Here is a 26,540-nt window from a genome sequence, read left to right on the forward strand (position 1 = left end):
GAAGGAAATAAAGCCTGAGGCCCAAATGAGACGTTTCATTAAAAGACACAACAAAGACTTTTTTCATACATTTATTGAGATTTTTTTTCTTCCATATTGACTTGAAAATGTTTACAGGAACTGTACCGAGCATACGCATAGCAATGGAATCAAAGGCCATGTCCACTGAATGCACAACATCATTCCATAAAAATGATGCAAATATCAATGTAATACACATATATGATTGTTTTTTCATACAAATTACAGGTTACAAAAACATAAATGAGATCTTTTCAATATGCCCTGAAGCAGCTGCTGAAAACACAGAGGGAACGAGAACGTTTCAGCTCGTCTGTACAGCGAGAGCGGCCCCGACGGTCGAACGCCTGCTGATGGTGGGAAACACAACACGTGCACATTCACGCGCTCATTGAAATCAGTCATTCAAACATGAACAGGATGAAGACGACGAGAAGCAGAAATAACATCCAGCATGCTTCGGAAGGGGTTTGGTTTATTTTTCTTCTTTTTATATATATATATATATATTTATATATATATATATATCTTTGAACTTTATTGGAAATCAGAAACTAGTCTTTATATATATGTGGACTAGTTTCTATATATTTATATATAGAGACTAGTTTCTGATTTCCAACAGAGTTCAAAGAGCAGAATCTGGACCTTCTAGTGTTTCTGGTCTTTTGTGTCACACACAGCAGTCACACAATGAGGTCAGGTGATAGTGGTGCAGCGACCGACTCAGCCACTGTAACAGATCCCTCAGTGAATTTGATTTGAATGATTGTAGTGTTTCAAAAAGACCCCGGAGTTTGAGCTATTCCTGATGAAATTGTGCAAGCAGAGAAGTTCCACGAGAAAAGAAAGAAAAAAAACACTTTCCACTCTGCTGGGATCGCTTGTTAGTGTTTGTGCCCCCTAAGGAGAGTCCGGAGAAAGAGGAGGATTGTCGTCCATTTTCTCCTCTCGAGTGAGGGGGGGGATAGTGTCTGGTGGATTGTTTGCAAATAAACGATTGTGACTATTCATAAGTGCGACAGAGATTAAACATATTAAAATAACCACGGGATAAAACCAAAGTAATGGAAGCAATAAAACATTGAAAGCATCTAAAAGCTACATCCTATTGCACAAGTAAAAATTATGATACAAAACAAATGGAGACAGTCAAAAAGGACAAAAATTGGTATTGCATACATATCAAGGAAATTAAAATTAAAAAAAGTTAAAGTAGTGTGTTCTGTCTTTTAAGACCGTCACTCATTTACTGAGCCCACTCTCGTTACAGCAAAAGTACGAGAGATAAAGAGAGAGCGCTCAACGGGTTGATTGTTTGTCATCGCCTTTTTTAAGTTTAAAGACCACTTCGTGGTGTGGTCGCAACAGACAGGATTTCTAAACACTGATTTGAATCGGTTCAAAGTGCACATAGAGAGAAAGAGGGAAAGAAAATCCGTTCAAAACGTTGCTATGCTCATGAGGACGAAACATGACACAAACCGACAAAGATGGAGATTAATCAAAACGCAGGAACAGAAGCGGATGAGAACGCTGCATAGCTGGAACCATTGAAAGCAATGCCATCATTAGAAAGACACACAGGAGCGAGACAAACCTAATTACTGTACACGATCAGACTCGACTCTTCACACTCCATAGCTTCCTCTTGCTGATTCAGAGCCCGCGGCTCGACAGAGAGAAACCAAAACGCTCTGTTTGTTCTTTTTTTTCTTTCAGTATTGTCAGAGGGTCCGAGTTCACACGTGCGTGTCGCTGGGCTCGCTGGCCAAGCTCCCCCCCCGCAGGTAGATAGCCGAGCTGGACTTGGGCCGGTTCTGACTGTGGCCTTGACCGTGGGCGGAGCCGTTGTTGTTGACCTCCGGCCCCCTGGTGTCTGTGGAGATGACCCACGTGGTGGGCCGCCACTTCTTCAGAGAATAAGGTGTTTTGACGCGCTTCTTAATCTTATCGCCTGTGCCCAAGGCTCCGTCTGGCTGTAACAAGCCTGCTTCTGGAAAACAGGAAGGAACAGAGATCAGTGACCTGGGCCCACGTTTCACACCAGGGTACATGAAACATAAAGTGATACCAGTCATGTGAGGAGCAGATAAGTGTCCTGAGCTGCTATTAGACATGTGCTGAGGTCTGGAGGTGTGGGTGTGTGGAGTCACCTAGTGAGGCCAGGTCCTGTGTTGTGAAGGACAGGTCCAGGGAGTTGGGTCTCTCAGGCCTGCGGGCTCTGGGCTGCCTGAGCAGGGCCTCCCCTCTCATGATGACAGGTGCTTCCTCCACAGCGACAGGCCCAGAGCCCAAGCTTTCTCCTTGGGGCCCGGTGGTTTCCCTGCTTCCTCCTTCTCCGCTCCCACCCTCCTCCCCTCCATCGCTCTCTCCTCCACTCTCCCCTTCCCCCTGGCCCTGGCCGGTGTTGCTGTTGTTGTTGTTGGTGTTGGGCCGCGCAGAGCGGAGGGCGGCGACGCTCAAGGACGCCTCTCTCAGATCTGGCTGCTCTCGCTCTCGGCTCAGAAGTGGCTCGTGTTCGTCGGGGCTGGCTGTGATGATGCCGAGGCTCAGGCGGCTGTCTTCCGACCTCAGGGCTCCGGAGCCGTTCTGAGTTACACCGGATCCTCCAAAACCGGTCGCTCCGCCTGCAGCCATGGACGAGCTGGCATGACCATTGGCCGTGCCGTTAACGCTACCGTTGACATGCGTGTCTCGTAGAGCGGGTATGTTGTTTGTGCCTGGGCCCCGATGAGCCTCCACAGTCGTGTTTGTGCCTGTTACTGCACCAATGTTCATCTTTGCTCCCTCCACCTGCCGCAGGTTGGACTTCCCGGAGCGTCCAAACTTGAACCTGAGAGAAGATGATGACGACTCCTTCTTCGTGGGCTTGGTGCGCAGGGGCAGGCTGGACGGCCTCTTGGGCAGGTTCTGCTGTTTAGGCAGGGGGAAGATGGTGGTGGGCATGGGGGCAGCAGTGTCTGACGGGCCCGAGGCTTCAGTCGCCATCTTGATGAGAGGATAAAGAAGGCTGGAGCTCCCGGGGCTCAGTGGGTCCGGTGAGCAGAACTGCTTCTGCGAGTGCTCCATCAGATTCTCGTCCGAGCTCTCCTTCAGATTCTTATCCACCTCTTTCGGGTCGAGCTTGGTGGTTTCCAGGTCTTCCTGTGTCAGGTGGAGGCAGACAGGGACTGAAGGGACCCCTGCCGGTCCCTCGGTCTCAGAGATTGTGGTGGTGGTGGTTGTGGAGGCTGAGGGGCTTCCTCTCAGACCCATGCTGGTGCTGCTGCCCTCTGGGCTGGGCAGACGGGCGTTGGCTTGCTGCTGGCGCTCCTGATTGATGGAGTTCCTGTTTCTCTCCCCGGTCCCGGCCACGGCTCGGCCACTCAAAGAGCCAGTGGTGTCGGTCTGCGTGTTCTTGGCCACACCCTCATTCTCTTCGATGTAGGTGGATGGGTGGTCTGTGTACGGGCCGGACTTTGGCGTCATACGATTTCTGAAAAACAAACCAAAAAAACATCAGAAACATAAAACCTTGGAATGCTGAACGTAGCGTCACAGCACGAGCAGGTGTGTGTTTACCTCTCATTGTGTAGAGTGGTGGACATGGGGTTGAGTGTGGGGCTCACAGACTTGGAGCGGTCCCATATGAGGAGCAGCTCTGCCAGTCGTTCCTCGGCACACTGCGCGGTGAGGCGGGCCTCGGCGTCCTGGTCCCAACAGTCCTCCATCGTCTCCTTCAGGGAGCGGACGGCCTGAAGGGAGACGCAGTGTTAAAGGACAAGTCTGGTGAGAAATGAGCCTCTGTGCTAATCTACAGGGCTTCAAACTTCACAATCAGCTGACTGTTATCTTTAACTCCTCTTTCTCTCTCTCTCACACACATTTACCAAACTGTTTTCTTTCCAGGCCTCAGGGAATTTGGGCCGTTGCTTCTCCCTGGATACCAGGACCTGCATGTCCTCAAACGTTGGGTGGTTCCCTGCCTCTGCCTGAAAAGCCATCTGGTACTCTGGCACAGACTCTCCTGGAGGCAGGACAGGATGGGGAGAGGAAGGATTTGTCTTAGATATCTTTCCATGCAGCAGAAATATAGATTTTTTGTTTCTGAATGTGCATTTTTATTCTCAATAAACAAAAGCTTCTGTCTGCTGAAAGCCTGTGATTTGCAGTCCGCTGTACATGGCGTGGGAGACGCTCAGTCTTGTGTTGTTTGTGATAATGATGGTCGTAAAAATGTGATGCATGTGTGTTACAGGCAACAAAATCTACTCAGAACAGCTTGGGTCTGTCATTCTCACCGGGGAAAAGGTCAGTGCATCTCATGAAGGTCTCCCAGTAGACCAGGCCCAGGGCGTACATATCCACCTGCTTCAGAGCCGACTCACAGTCCCTCAGGTTCACCGCTCCCTCCAGCACCTCGGGAGCCATGTAGCGGATTGTCCCGACCTGGTGCCATGCAGAATAACAGGAGGTGTTAGACACTGCAAACCCAAAACAAGATGTCCTCCTGCGGTGTCTTGCTTTGGTGAGGACCAGATGACATACAGTGTTCTCTGTGATAACAACATAACAGTGTGGTACCCTCACCTCACTTATAGCAGTGCTTTCCTCCTCTCCGTGACGGGCTGGCCTGTTTCCAGTCAGCTTCATGGACAGGCCGAAATCGATGATGACGCAGGTGCCGTCCATTTTCACCAGAATATTCCGGCTGTTCAGGTCCCTGTGGGACACCGCTGGCTTGTACAAGTCTTAATGGATGAAGAAGGAGAAGATAGAATGATCAGGAGAAGACGCAGGAGACAACAAGTGGGCTAATCTACCATAAATTAAACATTTAAGCCCGTACATCACTACAAGACATTCCCATCAAGGCCATGTTGTGGTGTTTGCTAACGAACATCAAGAAAATCCTCATATTGTTTTCCATTCTCTCTCATTACTCATTGTTCACCACAACAAGCTGAATTGTCAACAGACACTCTAAACCCACTAATCTAATCTGTAACAATGGGATTAAGACCATATCACTGTGGCCTCCGTCTGCAGTATTTTATCGTCCAGCAGAGGGTGCAGTGGGTGAGGGCGTTTGGAAGTTGAAGCAGTCGCCACAGTTTTCTGCCACTGATGTGCAGGAAGAGTGGGGGAGGATGGCGGCTGTACCAAAGCCCGAGAGATTCTGCTGTTAGCAGCGACACGCAGGGCGAACAAACACCAGCCCCCTCTCTTTCTCCTCCGTCACTTCTACACGCCGCCCCTCTCTTTAAACTTGCAGGGGAGGAAGTTGGGAGATGGAGACCCGTGCTTTTAATGGACACGCTTGTATACTATTCCTTCAGCAGGCTATGTTTTACATTGTTCTGAGCCTGTTTGATGTGTATCTGTCCTGATGAAGGGAAAGCAGGAGCAGGGCCGCGTGGGAGAGCTGAGCCTGAGCTTTGGTGAAGTGAAAAGAAAACCAACAGTGGAGGTTTGCTTCAGTTGTCACTTCTCCGTCCGAAGATGCGTTTCACAGAGCCGCAGGAAAATTCACATGCGATCTGAATCCCTATCTCGCCCTTCCTTCCCCCGACTTGGTCCCTCTCTCCGTTTTTCACTCTCTCTGGGCCTAGCTTGAGGCCAGTCTATAAATACTCATGGCTGGGCGTGGAAGCAGTGTGTGCGAGTGTGTGTTTGTCGTAATGCAGGGATGCGAGGTGCTCCAAGCCAAACAGACCCACGTGGAGCTGCAGTGTGCAGCTCGTAAGAAGGCTCAGTGAGGCAGTGAGACGGGCTAGGGGGAATAATACAATCACACACAATTTAAAGCCTCTCCAAACAATCTCAGCTGACTGAGCTAAAGACACAAAAAACGTTTAATTCTTCAGCTTTTTGTTTCTGTGGCGCCTGCAGGGGTTCATATGCCTCCAGCTCACCTCCTTTGAAGAGCTCCGTGTGCAGGTACGCTAGGCCACGGGTGACGGAGTGAGCGAGCCGGCAGCTGCTGATCCAGTCGCTGGTCTGGGTGCTCAGGTAGCGATTCAGTGAGCCCTGAGGAAGACATGGAGGAAGGAGATGAGCGATAAGAGAGAGGGGCAGAGGAGACGCACAAGAATATGGAATAACTCAGTCAGCAGCAACAACGCTCTGCATCAAGTCACACTTATAAAGGGAAAATTGGTTGAACTTATTAAAGACTAACTAAGCCCTAAGTGCACAGCAGGTCAGTCGCCACTGACTGACCCCAGAGGAGGGGGCCGAGATCTACAAGAAAGCTGACTTAGATAATATTTCACTGCCAGTGAAGATCTTGGACCTGCCCTGAGTTGTGATGCTTTTGCAGGAGAGCAACATTAAATGTGAAATGATGGCGTGAGAACTTGTCACAGAGATGTTGATGATGTCATATGAGGTCAAGATTTAACTGATGATTAAAGGTGCAGTGCAGAGAGGGTTGGTAACATCAGGACTACCTGGATTTGTCATCTGTCCCATATCATGAGCTTACACAAAAAACACATTTTGAGAAACATCAACTGTGGGAGAAAATAATTATAGTGAGAAGAATGTGAGTTGAAGAGGAATCAACTGGCTGCAGTAACTCAGTCAGCTGACGGGCGGCCGCTGGGAGGGCGAGCTGTGTGCAGACGTCCAACCGAACAAGAATTTTGGGGAGCGGCCAAACACGGTTATATTGTCAGACGAGAATGGGAGGATGAGAAAATTGCTGCTCAGTTCACAAAATATGTGACACCAACTTCAGGACAAATCTCTCACTTTCCTGTTGATGTCTGAGTGGAAAAACAACAACCTGTGTTGTGATGCTCATTTCAAACCCCGGAGTAGCATCAACAAGTTTGCAGAAATGTTTAGCAGAAATCCTACCGCTCCTAAATTATTTACTTGCTCAGTTACCTCCATCAGCCAGGATTATTGACTGGGCCCTGACACACAAACTAACCAAAGGTATACAGATACAAGTGCATACACTTACTGTTTATCCTCAGAAACAATCACAAGGCAATTCGCGGATCCGCTACTAAAGAAAATCACATTAGATCTGGTCGTTTTAAATAAATTATATCGTCATTTACTTGAATGCATTATGTGTCCCAGTCCCCTGGCCTGGCTTGCACTGCGTTCCCATGACAATGTGTATTAGAGTAATGGTTAGGACACATAATAGGCTCCTTTCATGGGCTGGCCGGGTAATTATGAGGCTGAAGGCTTGGAAAGCAAACAGATTCAGTTCTGAGGTACAGCCATTTTAATATTGAAGAGTTCCTCCATTGTCACTGTTAACATTTTCTTTCAGCTGCAATTTTCTTTATTGTTGGAAAAAGCTGAGATGATTAAACTTGTTATTTATGATGATTCTGCTCTGTCTGCCTTTGCTTTTTTTTCAGGTCTGTAAACTGCAGGAGCAGGAAAGAGGTGACGTGTAGCTCCTCAGTGGAGAAATGGCATTTGATCAATTGTTACGACAAGTTGCAATTCATTTGGATAATTTATTTAGACAGTTATATAACACCCATGATAAATGTGAACAGTTTTTTCTTTTATATTGTTGTAAATGAATTTTCTTTGGGCTGTTGATCAAACGAGATGTCATCTTTGGCTCTGGGAGATTTATGGAGGACATTTTTCAGAGGATTCTGACATTTTCTAGCCGATACGCTGAGAAATCAAATGGTTTCAGACCTAATATTTAATAAAACTGATATCTCTGCCTCATTGCAATGGTTGCTGCACTGACAGTACATTTAAAATATACACTTAACAGACAGTGTGCCATGTAAACTCAGAGATCACTGCTCGTTCTCCTGCAGCAGCATCAGAGCTGATTCGATTAGTGATAACGCTGACGCAGCATTTCCCTACTGACGCATCAGACACCGATGGTAATCAGTCATGAGACGACACGGCACCGTGGCCATTTCTTTTGTTAAGAAGTTTGAAATATCGCAGGAACAAGTAAGAAAAGAGTTCCGGCAACTGATTATCGTCACTGTGTCCTGCAGTGGAGCGAGGGGATGCTGTGGCACCCAGGCTGCTCGGACATGAAGGGAGAATAACCAAGGATAACCTCATCAACTCTACAGGGCCTGAAACCTTAAGGATTAGAACAGCTAAAACCAAATGAGAGGGAGAGAGAGAGAAGGGATTGGTCTACGTTGAACACACACTCACACACACACATTTAAACCTCCATACAGCCTGAGTACTCACATGTGGGTAGTAGTCCATGACCAGCAGGTATTCGGTGCGTCCTTCTAGGCCGGTGCGCTCGTCTGCGGCCACAAACCGAGCGATGTTGTCGTGCTCCAGTAGCGGCAGCCGATAGATGGAGCATTCGTTCAGGAAGTTCTGACGGTTGGCCGCGGTGAACACCTTCACGGCGACCGGCCGTTCGTCCAGCGCGCCACAGTAAACTGTCCCGTACCTGCCACGGCCAATCAGCTGAAACAACAGTCGTGGGGGGGAGGGGGAGGAGACTATTAACACCCTTCCTTCTGCACTTGATTGTCTAATCAAAACATCCATAATAAAGTAATAATTCTGTTCCTTCGAGCTTCTTGTACACAGACAGATTGCTTCACAGATTACAAGAAGCAAAAGAAGGAGTGGTACAAACATAAATAAAGAGAAACGATCCGGCAGAGGGGAGTGAGGGAATAAACTAAATTACAAACAGCAGGCAACCAGCAGGGTTAAACAGTTCAAATGGCATTAAGTCAGTTCCAAATCATTCAATTAGTGTCCTGAATCAGCCGAGCACAGCGTGACATTAGGGTCAAAACATTCTGCTTGAAAAGTCGTCTGCAAGGGAGCAAGACATGAATCCAGGAGCGGGTTTGAATCCCTGTGACTTGCGCCCGCGCGCCTGGCTGTAAAACACACTGTGAAAGGAGCGGACGGCTGTTTTGTCTGCGAGGAGGTCTCGCTGGCACCGCCCCTCCCCCCACGTCCCGCTGCAACCAGCTTGATGTGAAAGAACGTGCGCCTGCATTCGATAAGGCACAAGGACGCCGTTCTGAATACAAGTCCTGCCCGAGGGGGAATTACTCTCTCTGTCTTCTCTGTAGCTGGATCATTAGGGTCAGTGTCGCTCTGTCTCGTCAGGATGCGCAGCAGACTCCTTGTTTTTAGAGTCAGGCAGTGTCTCACGTAGAACACATCAAACAAAGCCATTCACATGTCAGATGTGTAGCTAATATTCACACCAGCCCTTTTTTTGAAAGCATACCACAGCTCTTCGGCTCTTTCCTGCCTTCCTGTCACTGTCCTCGCCTTGTTTGAGGATGAAAAGAAACTTGCAGGGACTTGAAAACTTGCATGTGACAGATAAGACAACACAGTGTTTACTTCTGATGTTGTCTGAAATGTTTCTGTTGTGTAACTGAAAGCACAGATCTCTGATCCCCGGTAGAGAACGTACGTCGAGCAAAAAGATGAGGTGGTATAAATGTGTTCATTTTGGAGATTTGGGAAAAACAATATCCGGGCAAGCGCTGCCCTTAAAACCTTCCGTTGCCCATAAATCCTTGAAATCATTTCCTCGTGTCAGACCATGTGTTGCCCTCGATTTAGAACCCTCTAAACGGCGCGACAGGCCTGTAAGTTTGAATGTCACGATGTGCGAGATGGCTCTAATAAAATGTGTCATGCTGTGTAATATCAACGTGTATGAGTGGACATACTGCCTCGACACCAAATAAAGGTTCTATTCTTTGCCAGAGTTGCGATGTTTTCCTCTTCGATCTGCATTAGGGCAGCAATCACATTGTGAGAATATTGTTGCATTAATAGATGGAGATCGGATTTCGTCTGTATTCGTACATTGTAGATGGGGGGGGGGGGGGGTGTATCAACATCCACCATTAACAACAAGCTGAAGCTTTTGGATCAGCCCTCACAAGGCCAAGTGAATATCACTGAAGATCAGAGGGTAGATTTCAAACTCGCTGTGTGTGCAAAACAAACTCAAGATATTGCAGAACTCGAGGTCACCTACAAGCGAAAGAGGGCAAGATTAATCTGAGTCTGAAGTGGCTGCAAAAAGTCTCTACAGGCCGTTCTTATGCACATTTCTAAAGAAGCCATTTGCATCTCTTTATATTTCACAAAAAATGTGTTAAGTTTAGAGTCTCACACTTTGTCCTAACACAGATTGAGTTGCCACTGCTGCATTTCACAAATCTCTCCCACAGACGTGTCGAGTGCAAAGCTTGACTTATAGTCCACATGGACACTGTTAGAAGAATAAGACCTAGATTGAAAAATACCACACATTCTTCTTCTAATGAATTAACTTGTATAAGCTTTTATTGATTTGAGTCTTTCAACTGCAGAAAATATATCACCTTGTAGAGGACAGTTTGATCTGTAATAACTGAAAGAAACTTTTTGTTGTAGAAAAGTTCAATCTCCTGCGGCAGCGTTTATTTCTCCTGTTTGTCTCTGAATCCCTCCTTTCACTGTCATTGTGTCTGAATATCTTCCCCACTCAATTGACTTCCCATCACAACTTGAGCTCCACCACTTCCATATCGGGTTGTCAGGATCCTGTATCAGGGTAAGCAAATTCCTATTTCGGTGCGCCCGGATCTGTCACTTAATGCGTCCTGCTCGGTCGGGGGATAAAGTCACATTGAAAACGACAAACGTAACCTTAGACCCTGATGTATTTTGGGTGAGTTCTCTGCCTGTGTGCCTTTGGTTTCTCCTTTCTGTGTGTAACTCCTGTATCCCTCCATGACACACTACACTCAATGTGTGTGGAGATGCTGCAGCCAGTGAGAACATGACAAGCCTGCACCGATGATACGAGCTATCATGTGCTAATAGCAGGAGAGTCCACAGGATTTCGAGGAATAAAAGATGTGATCAGCCCTGGGCATTACTTTTTGGATGACTTAAAGCCATTTTCACATAACTTAATGTACATCAGTACTTGTACCACTCACAAGCAGTAATGTACTGCTAAAAAAAGCTCCATTGCAAAGTAAGTGCAGCGTCTAGACTCCCAAAATAAAGAAGGAATTAGCGTTTCCATCACTGCCGATCGAAGCCGGAGCAAAAGAAAACAACCTGCGTTTACTGCAGAGTCATTTGACCCTGGAGTTAAAGCCAACTCTACCCATTCCCATTGCAGACAAAAGGCAGATGGTAGTGTTAGTTCTTAGACCGGCGGGAATGGGGCTTTATTTGTCTTTTTCCTCGGCCAGAAGACAAAATGAGTCAGTTGATTAACAGAGGACTGTTGAGCACAAAGATAAAAAATATATTTCAAGCTGGAGAAAGAAAAGGAGAAAGACAGACCAGTGTGGACACTGACCTCCAGTAGCTTGAGATTGTCTAGGTCCAGAGAACTCTCGGAGCCAGCAGCCTCCATCATATTCAGGTTGTGCAGACCTTGCTTACCACCTCCTGTTAACATAGATACAAACCGTTCAGCATTCAAGGTAAAGCAACTCTCGAAAGATACATTCAAACAAAAGATCAGCACTGATTCCATTCGTTGAATTAATTATAATTCTGCCGAAAAACATTTAAACAGCCTTGAATAATGAATGTGTGCTCTTCCTCACAGCGTGGCACCATGGCAACTCACCGTGCATCATGCGGTAACCAAAGAAGGCTGCTACAGCAACCACAGCCATCACGGAGACTGTTGCCAGGGCGATAATTACCGTCTCTTCGTAGCGCAGTGTGCTGGGGTCTATGGGGGGGGGGGGACATCAGAAACAAAACACAAATCAAAGTGGGACCTTTACAGAGGAGCCTCAAATGTCTGAATCCGTGCGCTGGACTTTGATTAGTGATCAGGAGCCAGAGGAACACTGTGTTCCACAGCTCACATCCATACGCCCAAGTTCCCAGTTCATTAGGTACACCTGTAAACACCACATGCGAAAAACACCACATGTGATAAACACCCTTGTGTCACTGGAAGTCTGGAAGTTCCTATTGAAACGGGGACGCTATAGGATTAAAGTTCGGTAGAAACATTATTTATAAGACGCTGATAAGAGATTGTTAAACTGTGTGAGAATGAGTGAATGTGACATTTGTTTTTATAGTTTATATTGTTATTTCAAAAACACTTTGCCTTCCGTCTTTACTACGTCTGCAAGTTTATCACCATTACACAACTGGCAAACTTGGAATAATCAACAGTCCCAGAATGTGGAATTCAGTCTCTCCTGATTCAGTAACATCTTCCCCAGATTATTATAAAAAATCCTTTTGGCCAATGGCTCACCCACATTGTTGGAATTTCATTGCTAGCGTCTGTGGGGTCCTGTTCTGTTTGTATTGTGCTTTGGGAAATTCATGATTTTTAGTAAAAAATATAATAATGCAACCAGTTTACTGCACCCCAGGGAAACAACACAGTCAGTTTTGTGAGTAACCTTGAATGTAAATAGAATGTTTGTTTGTTTATAAGGAGCCTGTTGGTTTTTTATCTCCATTTACACATGTTGTTACTGTGTGTTACATGTGTTTTTAAACACATTTGCATTTCAGATCTCAATTTATTCAGCATATAAACCATTTAGGTCGGAATCTGCCTCTGAAAGAGTTTCTGCATGTGACTGAAGACTTTGAATCGACCGGCAAGTGCAGTCGGTTGTATTTCTTTTCCTTCCCAGATAGCGGGTCAATAGTAGTAGACAGCGCAGGCACATTGGAGCGTCTTGGGTATGCCAGTATGTGAGTTTGCAGATGAACAGGCATGCTGTGAACCGCATGAAGGGAAAAGAAAAACATCAATTATGCCAAACAACCATGAAGCATGGCCGGCAGACTGGAAAGCAGCGCAGGAAGACAGAAAGGGAGAATGTGTGGGAAGCGAAGGAGAGAGCAAAGAGGGAGAAACAAAAAGAGAGAACACAGGAGAGCTGGTTGGATCAATCTGGCTGCAGGAGCAGATAGGAGCAGCTAGCTGGGGTGGCTGCAGTTCCAGCTGTCTGCTACTTGTGATTAATGCGACTGCATCAGCTATAGGGCTGTTCTAGAGAGACACACACCATAAATACACCAACACCTCCTCTCGTATACTGCTACTCTATATTCTGCAGAAGTCCAGAGCAGCTGCACAGATCCATGCACAAACGCTCTCCTGCATCCGTTACATCAGCCAACACGCTGGTGCTGCCGTGAGATACCAGCGTTATCAATAATGGATGGCTCCGAGCGCCTCAGGCTGGCTTTGACTGACATGTAAGCACGAGCCTGCATGCACACGCACACACTCTGACACACACATGGGGTCAACGAGGCTCCCCTCAAACGCCAAGGTCGTGGAGTTCATAATCAACAGGAGGTTTGTACAGGAAGCCGTCTGACAAACACACACCGACATGCCTGGACACACACGAGGAAGGTGTTTACAATCATCGCACTAGTAAAGATACTGTCTGTGTACCTAACATGGGTATTTCCATGTATATGCCTGTGAGTGTGTTAGTTTGTAGCATTACACAATCACTTCTCAGCCGATTTTCATAACAAGAGAGTGAGGCATGAAGTTTGGTGGATCCAATCTGGAGGTATGGGCTCTACCGAGGGCCATTCTAGTTCTTAATATCCTCATTATTTGACAATCTAGATTATGATTTTATGTATAAAACAAGAGATGGTCTTTTAAATTCTTCTGAGGGGGGAGAAAGAAAATACATCTAACATGTTTCTAGACGTCAAAGACACACACAGGGTGATTTAATTGTGATTTCTCTTTGTTCACTATAGTGTCAAAAGTCGTCATCTGTGATTCTTGGCTGAAGATCAATCCAACCAGGTGACTCAATCCTTCTCCGACTTCTAATGATACCGGCACCATCAGGACTTAACACTCAAGCAAAAACAAACAACAACAAAAATAATTTGGAGTTACAAAAACTCAAACTTGATTCTTACTGATTAATCAACTCTCCTTCTAACCCCAAATGGTTATTTTCGACTAACTTTCTGCTGCCTAGGTCTGGTCACCCGTCTGCTCAGTGGAACAGTCACCGACACGCCCGCAGACAGGCAGATACAGCAGACGCCTCGTAATCCATGGAATGCGGAGAGACGACATGCATGGTAGAGTGTGTGTTTGTGTTTATGTGTAGGCAGGAGAGATGAGGAACCGCCGCCGCTGTTCTCCCTCCTCCTCCTCCCACCACCACCACACACATTGCTTTCATTCACAGCTAAACCTTAAGAGGAAGGAACAATTAACAATACATCTGCTTGCCTTGTTTCACACCTAAGAACACACTATCAACCTGAAACACACAACAGAGGGGCGCTGCAGCAAAGACAATCAACCAGCCTCACTGTCCTTTATAAGATCAACTCTGTACCAGAGTGAGGACACTGAAAAGGTTATCAGCTAATCGGTATGAGAATGCAAACCAATTTATCCTTGCAGTTGTTGGTGTCTATAACGGGCGGTGATCAGGAGGCTCAGTTTTAAGCCTTGTGGCTGAATGATTAAGCAGAGGAGGGGGAGGAAGAGGAGGAGGAAGAGCAGGAGTGAGAAAGTGGCAGTACGTAGGTGCAACATCCATTCATTCTTTCCTTCTAATAGCTTTGTGGTTCACAACCTTGGGGGCATGCAGGTCTTCCATTCTCTCTCTTGTTCAACATTTAACTCCCTGATTGTATAGCAGTTACTCTCTGGCTCTTCAATAGAATCTGAAAACACATCTCAGTCAATTTAGGTCTGAAAAGGCAGAATATAATACCATCATAATAGCAGTCTAAATTCATTTCTTAGCCCACAAAGATTTTCACTCTAAGGAATCAACCTTCTCATTATCCTAATGTTCCTCTTGGGTTAATATCAGTTTTTACTGTGAATACTCAAGAAATACATTTTAAATATCTAAACCGTAAAAGCACTGGTGTAGAATGAGATCTGGCCTGCAGGTCAGATGATCACCATAAAGGAGCAAAACATGATCATGAAGAAATCTTGGTGAGTGAAACTCCAAGATGAGCGTCTATCTAACGTCACATAATGAGAGATGAACCAAAGCTTGTGCTTACAGAGGGGCTGTGCAGTGGTGGGGCTGGGCATCGGGAAGTCCTCGGTGAAATTGACGTTGCACATGTCGCTCCCGCAGCAGCAGAAGTGGTATGTCCCATTCTGGATCTGCGGGGGGAGGTTGGTCACCACACAGCGGTCATCGCGGCAGGCCTGGTCGTCCCCGAGGTGGGTCCAGCATCCTGACGACAGAGGGGGGGCAGAGGTTGAGTGACGATGGGGTCAGTGCCGTTACGTGTCTTCTCATGTTTAGATTTTAGCGGCTGAATGATTCGTTATTTGATGCTATAAAAAAATGGGGAGTTTGAATGATTCACCGCTGACTCACGATTGGTCGGAATTGGCTGAATGTCAGTATTAGAATAACACAAATTCTAAGAATATCCCAATGACGCTTTTGTCAGAAACTAAGAGGCCAGTTTTACAAACACAGCTTAATTGTTCGGTTCTTTGAAATGACGTCAAGCTGTTAAAACATTCGTCAGTGCCACATTAAAGCCCCGGAGCGAAGGGAAGGACTATTTTTGACTGCCCTATTTTTCATATGCAAATTTACTCAAATCTCTCAAAGGTTTGTTGTGATCAAAAACCGGTGATATGTCTAATATCATCTCAGTGTTATCCGTGTTCTTTGGAAGGAGCTGCTGCTGCTGAGTGTGTTAACAGGAGAGGATATTTATTGTAGCTCCAGGGACTTGTGTATCCTTCCCGTTAAACTATAGCATGTGTGTATATCCCCGACAGGAAAACAAGTGAGCTTACAGACATTTGGATTCTTACAAAGCACTCAAATCTTAATCGTGGAACAATTTTCCATTCGTGGTGTTGAGCTGCATGCAGGAATATTTGTTTTTAAAAGTTGAACTAACGACTGGGTCTAACTACTTTATCTGCACCTGATTTTCTCATTGAATCATTCCGACCGTGTCAGGAAGGATCAGACGAGGAAGAGCAGCTAATTCCAGCTCCGGAGAAGCTGGAGCCATCAAATGTTTGGCATTGTAACTCGTGAAACAAATGGGCAATCATCACTTATAAGTTTCCTGGACTTGATTAATGACACACACTATACATGTGGCATAAGTTTAAAAACTAAAAAGAGAGCAGGGTGAAAACGTATTACCTTGTTTGACCAGCCGCACTTCGCCTGGAGGACTTTTCTCCCACAAGCCAAAGCAGTGGCCGCCCTTGGCACATCGGATGGTTGTGTTCTCCGGGGAGACCCGACCTTCGCCCCCCGCCACTCGATCTACCCCCAACTGCTGCTGCTGGTCTGTGAAGGCACACTCCCTCTCCTCGCCCTGCGCCGCTGTGAAGAAGAGTCAAGACACGGGTTGGAGCTGAGTCAAAGGTCATTTTCAGCAAAAACAGGAATCAAGTGTGGAATGTAAATGACAAGAGGCAATGGAGAGTTTTTGAGTTTGTGGTTCTGAGCAGCATGAGCAGCCAGGAGAGAAGAAAGAATAGATCACATCACATTTCATCACATCTCTATCGATTGTTTTCTCATTCCACAGAGACAGCGACCCTTATTATGCAAGTTTTTGATGAGATTCTTCAGCCAGACATTGATGTTAAAGTCACATAACCAACCACAAGTGCATACAGACATACACATTAGAATTTGATCAAAAAACATCCATGTAGATTTCTACTGTGTTAAAACAGATGGATGCTGTGTCTGTCTACACAGGAAGGATTCTCACATGAAGAATAGTCGACTGCCTGCAAACTCTGCTGCTTCTCACAAACCAAATCAATACAAATACCAATTTAAACTGTAGCCTGAAGGACACAACACAGAGAGATGCAGAGGAGAAGTGGACTTAATGGTGCAAAACTACTCTCAATGAAACCTACAGAAGGCTGTCATAAAAACTTCACAAGTTCAAGCTCTCATCTCATTCTGTACGACTTGAAATAATCCATAACCCAGGGTCAGTTTGTTTATCATGTTGGGTTTACAGGGAGAACAGCAGAGGATGTCAAATTGTGTTCTAAAGAGAAAAGCCAGTTGTGAAATGGACAGTTTGATGGTCTGAGGCAGAGGCAGAGACCCGTGCCAGGAAGAAACAGTTAACGCCAACTTCAGTGTGTTTGTGTGTGTGTGTGTGTGTGTGTGTGTGTGTGTGTGTGTGTGTGTGTGTGTGTGTGTGTGTGTGTGTGTATGTGTGTGTGTGTGTGTGTGTGTGTACAGTACATGATGTGCGTTGCTGGTAATTTCAGATAAGGGAAACATGACGTGCCAGTTTGTTTCCCTTACTCTCAGCTCCTCCCTTTCCTCCATCCGGGAAGAGAAGGGGGTTGAGGGTGGAGAGTCTGATGGGGGGGGGGGGGGGGGGGGATACGAGCGCGGCTGTGCTCTGCCCAAGGTCAAGCTCGTCTGTGTGGGCAGAGCGTGACGCGATGGAGTGGTAGCTCTGCCGGGCACAGAGCCAGCGATCCTCCTCTGCTCCCATCTACGGATGAAGCCATCCACCCGGTCCACTGTGGGCCGCGGCTGCCCTCGACCCGTGGGCCTTTTTTCTGCCCACCGCGCTGGGCCTCTGACTTTGCCCACACGGGGAGGCGTGCAGCGTACATGCAGAGTGGTAGACGAGGGTTAACTATGTGGTGGAATTTTATTTTGATGAGGGAACTGAATTTCAATGAGCTACCGACTCCACTGCCAGGGTTAGCGGTTAGATTCCCAGTGGAGCAGATCATCCTTTGCCTGCCTTTTTTCTCTCTCAGCACATTAACAAGCTCTGGGTTAAAGTGACCAAATGGTTTACATACATTTGCTAAACTGTATCAGCCGTCATACGTGTGGAGAGATTCTAATATAATTCCCATGATCTATCAAAACAAGACTCTTTCCAAAAAACTTGTACTAACCCGACTACATCCATGAAATGAAAAACACAAAAGAAGCATTAGTGTTTCCATCTTAGCTTGGAAGATGTAGAAAACTGATCTGAGAGAACCAAGACTTTCCCCAAAACGAGCACCACGATAATGACAACTACTTCATTCATATCGTATCAATCTTTTTTCCGTGGATACAGAGGGAAGATCTGCTCTGATTAAACTTCGGCAGCTGATGGAGCGTTTAAAAAGGAAATCTGGTCAAAAAGCAGTGCAGAGATGTACAGATTTTCCGGGTAATACTGAAAAACAAATCAAATTTGCACTGACGAATCTATAACAGACTGAAATCTGGAGTAAATCGGTGACAGTCTGTGACGTCAATCAATTAATATTGACTGCTAACTATATTGATTTTTCTTTTCAAACCATTTCTAGTGGGTGAAACATTCTTTCATTGTAGAGTTGTGTGCAACGCATTGATTCTCCCAGCGCTGCTTTATTCAGTGTTTTATTGGATCTAATCACAGGGTCCATTTGTTGTGAAGAGGCGGAGACCAGGGCAGGAGAGAACGACTGCAGTGAGGACAATGGTGGTGAATCCAACTCTATTTAACAACATCTTCAAACTCTGTCTTTTAATATCCCTTTGACTGAAAGACCCCTGTTGGCAGAAATTGTGTGATTAAGTAAAATACCACCCAGAAAGTATACAAACGCACAAATAGCTCAATTCTGAATCTGTCATCTTTCTAAACTGAACATGTACTTGTTTGATACAATATTATATGAGAAGAGCATCCAACAAAAAGCCTAAAAAAAACTTTCATTATTATAATTTCAAGTAAAGGGACCCTCCTCTTTCCTTGGCTGTCACACTCAACACATTTTTTAAATACTTAATCGCTGCCAAATCAAACAATGTGCAGGGCCCTAGCCTTAACAATAGTCTTGTTCAAATTTGCTTCCTTTCTAAGTATTCAAACCCAGGGATTTGGGGGGGGAGGGGGAGCGGGGGGGAGTGAGGACTTGAGTTGTCCAGAAGGAACATAAAGGAACAATAGAAGGAAGTGCAGAGCCAGTGACAACACCCATAGACAGGATTGGGAGAATAGATCCATCGAGCAGAGTATCTCCTTTCGCCATACAACAACATCAATTATTAATATTTTCAGTGGAACTAAACTGGGTGAAATGAAAACCTTAATAATAAAAAGGCAGATAAAGGCCGTTTGTTCTATCTAGAAACTGATTTCGAGATTGTATTCCCAAATTTTTTGCTTTCCCCTTTCATTGGCATAAAGGAAAAGGTTATTTCAATTCATTTTTTGGTGAATTAATACGACACAAAAGCCAATCCCTGTTTATAATCACTACTCAAATCAGTCAAACATTGTGGTTATAAGCTTTTAGTTTCAAACTTTATCCTCCACTCAGGCTCGTGTCACCTAAGGCTGAGCACGGTGCCAAGAAACATGTCTACAATCCCCCTAACCCTTCACCCCCCGCCCGACTTCAACCCGTGACCGGCTGTCTGACTGAAATAACATTATGACACACTGACTGACGTGCAACAGTGTAATAGTTTCATTGTGCGGGCATGGCTGCATGAGATAAATGGATAGCCCAGAGTGATCACACAGCAGCTTCTTTAATTCCCATTTCCTCCTGATTCTTTGCCAAGATAGGCCATATCTATTGGATTTAGCAGCTCAATACACTGAACAGAAAGGAGAAGAGTGCAGCATGGGATGGAGCTGAAACCTCCGGGAACCAGGCTCTACTCATTTGCAGTCTGAACCACAGGAGTGCTCCTGTTGTCAGGTTTCATCGTTGTGCGTCTTCAGCTCTGCACAACACTGGTTGTTGGATCCCTGCCTTTTATCTCTGATTGGCCACGACAGGCTCTGTCCCTGGATCTGCTCTGTAGAGCGCGCTGAGTGAGCCTGGCTTCCACTGCAGTATTGGATTGTGGGTCAGAGTATGCAGGCAAGGCCAGTGGAGTGAGGCAGATGAGGGAGAGAGAGGGAGAGAGAGGCAGGGGGGGTAGTCATATCAAAAGGCTTCAGAGTAGTTTTTGTTCCGAGCCCGTTCATTGGATGATGGCGGGCACTGCTTAGTGTTTACCCATGGCCCAGTTATTTGCTAATCCCCCCCCCCCCCCCCCCCCAATTGGCCTTCAGTGCACCCTCCCGCCCCCTCAAACTACCTCCTTCCCCTCAGCCTCGCTGCTAAAAAACAACAGCGATCTAATCTGGCTCTCTCCTTCCTCCTGCCAAGGCCCACGGGAGCGATGCAACACACGGCGGTCTGGGTCCTGATTAGAAGTCCCCCAGTGCACTGATGTGTCGCCTGTCCTCTCCCCACAACTGGTTCCGGGTTCACATCCAAGAGTAGAGACAGAAACAGAGGGTGGATGGGGGAGGGAGGGAGAGAGGGAGAAAAATAAAAGCGGAGCAGCTCTTGACTAAAGGCTGAAACGTGTTGGATGCACCCGTGCACGCCTCATCTCCACTGCAGGCCTGTACAGACTGTCCTCAGCCACTGTAGTATACACGCTGTGCTCTCTTGCTTGGGCAACAACAACCACTGCCGTCAAACTGCCATGAAGACACTCTGTAGTGTTAATCAAAAATGAGGGCTTTTAATTAAAGACCCGCTTCTCTCTGGGTGCTGCTGGTTTCTTTTTCGGACGCCCCTCACTCTGAGATCCTGGTGCCGATTAGGGGCCGAAGCATTTACCAACTCCAAAGAGTCACGACCAGCCCAGTGCAGCGGCTGGGTTTGGGTCCACTCAACCTGCTGCACACCGGCAGCCTTCAGAGGCAGGTACCTTATTGTGCCTGCTGCTGTCTGGGTTTGGGTCCACTCAACCTGCTGCACACCGGCAGCCTTCAGAGGCAGGTACCTTATTGTGCCTGCTGCTGTCTGGGTGCCTGCTTGTTGCTGAGGTGGGATGGATGGGATTCAAGGGTATTTGCTGACACCCCCAATTTCCAAAGTCCCCTGGTTCAATTTAAAGATTGGGAGGGGGGACAAGTGGGCTTTAATCTATCCCATCTGTTGCCCTGGGTCTGCCAACCTTACCCCACCACCCCACCCCCTAAAAACACCACCATTCTGTCTGTGTCTGGTACAGTTATGCTAATCCTGCAGCTTATACAGCCCTCAAAGCTTAGAGGCCACCATTATTGACCATGATGCATTTACACCAAACCCCTGCCGCCTCCCTCCTCTGTACCTTAACTTTCCTGAATATGTGATGAAAACACAGATGACATAGCGACCAAAGTGGTTTTTGCTATCACACCACAGGGGGTGTAATCTCAGATTATTTATGAACAAGCAAAAGTTTGGTTTTAGGCCGTGTCTGAATTTAGTCTTTGTTTATAACAACATCACTTCCTTGTTGAATATCGGAGGAGCCTTGATGGTTACATACTGGCTTGACAGGCTGATTTACACTACACACCCACCCCCTCCACTGGAGGCCTGTGGTTGTCTGGTATGATAGTGTTTCACCTGTTCTGTGAGAGCCGGCGTTGATACGTCATGACAAACTATGATCTCTTCTCTTTAGGATGAGTAAAGCAATTTATCAGGAAGCAGACGAAGAGACAAATGGCAACTACTCAAATATAAAAAATTCCAGCCTCGTAATTGTGACTCATTATATTCTTAGGTTATAGTAAAGGGAATATTATCAGGTTTTAGAGTTTGGACCAGTCAAAACAGACCTGAAATCAATAGTAGTCACAGACGTGTGGATCTTTAGACTGCAAATGTATACGGCTCTTATCCTATGTATGTTTTCACAATTCAAACATGACAGGATTGTTTGTTCCTCTTGTGTATTTATTTTGAAATAACTACTACTCAGGGTTATTTTTTTTCAAACGAAGTGTTAAAATGAACCTGAGAAACATCTAATTATACACTAATGGCAATAATACTTGAGTGTATTTGTATAACTTTTATGAAAGTGAGAGGTTTAAAAAGTTCTTTAGAAGGATAAACTGAAAAATCAGAAGGACTACACTTATCACACCCAGAATAAAAGCTTCTGCTGCCCTTGTGTTCTGGGATGTCTCTTACAATAAATGAATCATAGAACTGCATCTTATTCTGATGTGGACATAAACATTAGATAGAGCAGCTATAGTCACAGATTGATCATCCCAGCTACAACACAAGATACAAATACTGCTAATTCATACTTATATCCATGAAAATGAAAGAATAACTATCTAGCAAAAACAGATCAGTCCATACTGTGAGCAGCATTTATTGCACACTCTAGACTTATTGTCTGTGCTTGTCAAGGAGAACACTTGGTGTTAATCATAGGCTGTCACTCTGAGTTACCATCTCAAGGCTGCACCTTTTGTTTTCTAAAACATCCCCTAATTTCTCCCTTTTGCCAAACCAGAAGGTCGACTGAACACTGTCCTATTGTATCTCCTCGCTTCGCTTCTACCTCCGTTCAGACCTCAACCAAGGTACTGAGAGGAACAGACATTGATTTTTTCACATCTAATAGAGTACAAGGCTGGCTGTATTAGAGACCAAATGGCCTCCCAACCGCCTCCATTCCACCAATCACTGGCCTGTTTCTAGCTGCAGTCAGTGTCATCTCCTCTCGTGGAATAATGGATATCTCATGAAACATCTCACAATGTGCACCGAATGGAAAATATTATTGAATCAAAAGCGGTTAGGTGCTTTTACATCCTTCAGCCCTGCCAATTACTTCCTTACTTTACAGTTTAGATTGTATTTCTCCCGTTGTGCAAATACCGAGCACACGTCTCCCCATCGCCCATTTCTACTCTTACGCAGTGATCGCCTGCCTGGTTTTACAAATCATTTTAGAATTTTATATTTAACACCTTTCACACATTTACAATACCTTATGTTTCCCTCCAAACAGGAAGGTGCTTGACCAGAAAGACCATGATGCACTTGCAACAACCAAACTTTAAGGTAATGGTTATGCATGGTTTATAATGTGGGCCACTGGGCTTTGTTTAACACACATGTTAACATAATACAGATGATGTATAAATGTTATTTCTATACAACCTGTCTTTTCAATTGTTGGTCACGGAAAAAAACTGCCACATTATTATCTGAAAACACTCACAAGACATTCATTTTCTGATATTTTATAGGCCAAATGATGTATCAAGGGATTCATAGTCCAATTAAAAGAGTAAGGCACCTATTTAGCTTTGCTCCCCTTGTTGTTAGAAGATCAATTTCACACCTGGAAACACACATATCTCTCTTAACTGTTATAGCTGATGTTTTCCTTGCTTTTGAAACATCTCTGCTGCAATTTGCCCGCTAGCGAACGAAAATTCCTCTGCTCTCAAGTTTTTCTGATTGATCCTGGTCCTCTTCAACCAACCTCGACAGTAGAAGATGATGAGATGCCGGGGCTGACCGCAGTCTGCACCAAATTGTGTTGGTTCCAATCTACGCTGACAAACAAACGCGAAGGCATCAAGCACGAGTTTGTAATCTCGAGCCAATAACTTCACTTTTTGTTGAGCCGCTGATGTGACCGCAGAGCTGACAACTCAAAGAGACCCCCCCTTCCTAGACTCCCCGGGGCGGCTGGACGGAGACGGCACGGCTGTCCAACAGTGGGACTGTCAACGCCACAGCACGGGGCGTACGAGACACAGCTTCAGGGTCTGGGACAAAAGAGCATTCCTCTATATGCTTTGGTATAATTCTTTATCCTCTTTACACCCCCAATCCTCCAGCTCACCTGGGACAACCGTGAAAACACTAATGCAGGTTTCTTGATAAAGATTCGGGGTAAATAAAAGCCCCAAACGAAAGGCACTATATAAGACTACCTGTGATAACACTACAGGTAGTGTTTGTCTGTGTGTGTGTGTGCGTGTGTGCCGGCTTGTGCCGTGTTTGGAAGCATTTCCTCTCCAGACTTCGAAGCAGCAGGCATACGCCCACACACCGATTAGTCACAGGGGACAGGGAGCGAAACGATGACCCAAGCTCGGCTGCAAACAGGTTAGACACGCACCAGTTGGAATAAAATGAATGATAATTCAAAAGGGACGTTAGCCGTGGTAATGGGCGAGTCGAGGGGAGGGAATGATGGGATGGTAGCGATGTTCGTGGAGCCGAGAGGGAGAGAGAGAGAAAGCAAAGGGAATGGTGCAGGGTCAGGGAGACGACTAACAAGCTCCTGCCGGCTGTTAGACCGCCTGCTTCCCCTCATCATCATTACCAGTCTCATCCCAGGGAACGGGCAGTGGGGTGTCTCTGCTCTGCATTCATGGAGCGGCAGCGTGGACTGAGTGCTTTGACTCCTGTCTCTTTACAGTCATTACGCCAACTAAGTCTGACGGCAGCCTGAATTAATTTTGCAAAGCACTGCGATTTGGATTTATTGGATGTTTACATGGCACGCTTGCATTTAAGTACCCATTAATCGTCCTGGTACTGACTGATTATTGAGCAAGTGTGTCAATCCGCTGCCAGTCACCGAGTCGTTAAACCACTCTGGACTCATTTGCATGTCATATCCACAGGCTATGGTATTTCTGCAGTGAGGAATCTAGCGTGTGGATAAGTTACATCTTTACATTTCTCTGATTATAATGATTCATACGTGACAGCCTGAAAGCTCAATTCTTCAGAAGGCACTTCATGAGATCCACTCCCTCCGATCACCTTCCATTCTCGTGCTTCTCCTCCCCTCCCTCTCCTCTCCCTCTCTTGTGGAAGGCCACATCGACAATCACAGTCCTCACTTGTTGTTGTTTTATTAAAGTGGGAATATAAAAAAAAACACTGTCTAAAAGGAAAGTGTTTTTTGCAAATCAGGACCCGGCCACTCTGCACTATCTGCGTGCAGTAATGAGCCCTGGGTATTCAGACAGTTATCTTTGTGGGATGCTGATATGAATGTAAGGGAGGGGACCTGCAACAATAACACAGAAATGATTATACATTATTAAGAATAATGTGTTGACACAGGCCTCCGCGCCCACACACACTCAGATGAGGAAACCAAGCTGTGCACGACCACTTCTCCTCTCACATGCTGCCAAACCGGAGCCCTGACGTTGAACTCCTATCACCTAAATTACCCATCTTGTAAAATACCTTCCCCGTCTTCCCACACATTCCACCCCTGCCTCCCAGCATGCAACGCTCCTCCATCTCTGTGCAGCCCTGCCACTATCTTATCCCGCTCAAGGTCTCCCAGAAGCCTGGCCTCAGCCCAGAGTCTTGAGCAGGGGGCACAACTTGGCAGACGGGAACTGCGGTATGTTTGGCAGTGTTTTTCCAGGCCTTTGTACACAGAGTGATTAAACAGGGAGCCAGGGGGGGGTGGGGGGGCTCGCTGCTCTATCTGTGTGTGATGAGCTCCTGCAGACGAGGAGATGGAGGAGACAGATAAGAGTGGGATTGATGGACACCACGTTAGTGTCTGGTCCAGACCCAATGAACCTGGTGGGGGGGGAGAAAGGTTGCACGGACGAGCGGTTACGTGAACAGACCGGGACAGTTCATGAGAGGCACATTTTACCCATTTGGCATAAACGAGTTGACTAATCAGCCACTTACCAGCCACGGAGGTCAGGAGAATCGTCAGGCAGAAGCCGAATTTGGCGAGTGATTTCATGGTGATCCGGCCCGCAGCCATGACAGCGGACATCGGGCTGCACAGAGTCCGGGTTTCCTCGCTTGTCCTCCGGTCAGCACTTTGCTTTCAACTCGGTACGGTGATCTGCTCCTTCACGCGTGGAACAGCGCATCGAGAAGTGATGCGTGTAAAGGGGGAAACGGCGCCGCTGCGTTGTTGTTGTCGTCGGGTCAAGCGGGTTTGTTTAACTAGCACTAACTAACCCGAACTAAAGTGAACTCAGCCGTGCTACCCGCTGCAGCCGGCGGGGACCAGCGGGGAGATTGACCGAGCGGCTAACTTGTTTCTCGGATCTGCCTTTCACAGCGATCCAGCGAGCAACGTCCATGTCTGCGTGCTAACATGCTAGCAGCCACCGGGGGCGAGCGTCTGGAGCCGGGAAACTTGGGCAAAGAGGCGGAATATCCCAGAAATAACCGACGCGCCGCGGATCTATCTAAACACGAAACATTATCAGCTGCACACTTTCATTAAACAGACCCGATGCCTCCACAGAAAAGACAGGAAGTCACCATTTAAACCTGAACCAATTTGCTCGGGCAGGACCGCTACCGAAGCTAACGGCGTTAGCCGGATAGCTAGCCTGTGAGTTTGTCGCGTCCCATCACATTTCACGATCCAGAGGAGAAATGGTTCACAGGAGAACCGCGACTACGGTGAGGAGCTGTGCTGGTTCCCCGAGGATGGAGCGCATTAGTCCAGGGAGGAGACGACGGGTCCTCGGCTGGGTCTCGTAGCTCCGCGGGGCAGACAGACAGACAGGGCGGCGGGGAACGCCTCGTTTCCAGGCTTGTCTGGACCGCTCGTCTCCGGTGTCGGGTTGCTGAGCTGCTGGGGGGGTGGCGGGATGTTGGTGGGGGCGGTGGGGGGCGCTGCTGCACCGTCTGCAGGAGTGTCACAGCGCCACCGTGCCGCAGACTGTGCACACAACACCCCGCAGGAAGAAACAGATAATCTCCATGTAGTTGTGATCGTGCAGTGAAG

General features: G+C 46.6%; 1 protein-coding gene across 4 annotated transcripts; it reads right to left on the minus strand.

Moving 5' to 3' along the window:
- Positions 1–55: 55 nt before the first annotated feature.
- On the minus strand, positions 56–26,368 carry LOC133933622 (bone morphogenetic protein receptor type-2-like). Of its 4 annotated transcripts, none has more exons than XM_062380762.1 (13): positions 25,478–26,368; positions 16,146–16,331; positions 15,025–15,204; positions 11,597–11,704; positions 11,321–11,412; positions 8,212–8,442; positions 5,919–6,033; positions 4,594–4,754; positions 4,305–4,452; positions 3,894–4,030; positions 3,586–3,758; positions 2,178–3,499; positions 56–2,014 (listed from the first exon to the last, which is right to left on the minus strand). In XM_062380762.1, exons 1-13 carry the CDS (start codon positions 25,566–25,568, stop codon positions 1,764–1,766), a joined length of 3,195 nt encoding a protein of 1,064 aa, XP_062236746.1. In that variant the 5' UTR covers positions 25,569–26,368; the 3' UTR covers positions 56–1,763. The 4 variants fall into 4 exon arrangements, with proteins under 4 accessions (XP_062236746.1, XP_062236745.1, XP_062236744.1 ...); XM_062380761.1 differs by having other exon boundaries at positions 56–2,017; XM_062380760.1 differs by having other exon boundaries at positions 3,888–4,030.
- Positions 26,369–26,540: the final 172 nt, after the last annotated feature.

The sequence above is a fragment of the Platichthys flesus genome, chromosome 22 (assembly GCF_949316205.1).
Source record: "Platichthys flesus chromosome 22, fPlaFle2.1, whole genome shotgun sequence".
Lineage (NCBI taxonomy): Eukaryota > Metazoa > Chordata > Actinopteri > Pleuronectiformes > Pleuronectidae > Platichthys > Platichthys flesus.

Excerpts from the sequence above, each read along its gene's own strand:
- LOC133933622 (XM_062380759.1), bottom strand. The coding sequence starts at position 25,568 with ATGTCCGCTGTCATGGCTGCGGGCCGGATCACCATGAAATCACTCGCC. Across the intron at positions 4,755-5,918 it reads CACGGAGCTCTTCAAAGGAG|ACTTGTACAAGCCAGCGGTG; the intron begins GTGAGCTGGAGG and ends TCATCCATTAAG. Across the intron at positions 4,031-4,304 it reads ATGCACTGACCTTTTCCCCG|GAGAGTCTGTGCCAGAGTAC; the intron begins GTGAGAATGACA and ends TCCTGCCTCCAG.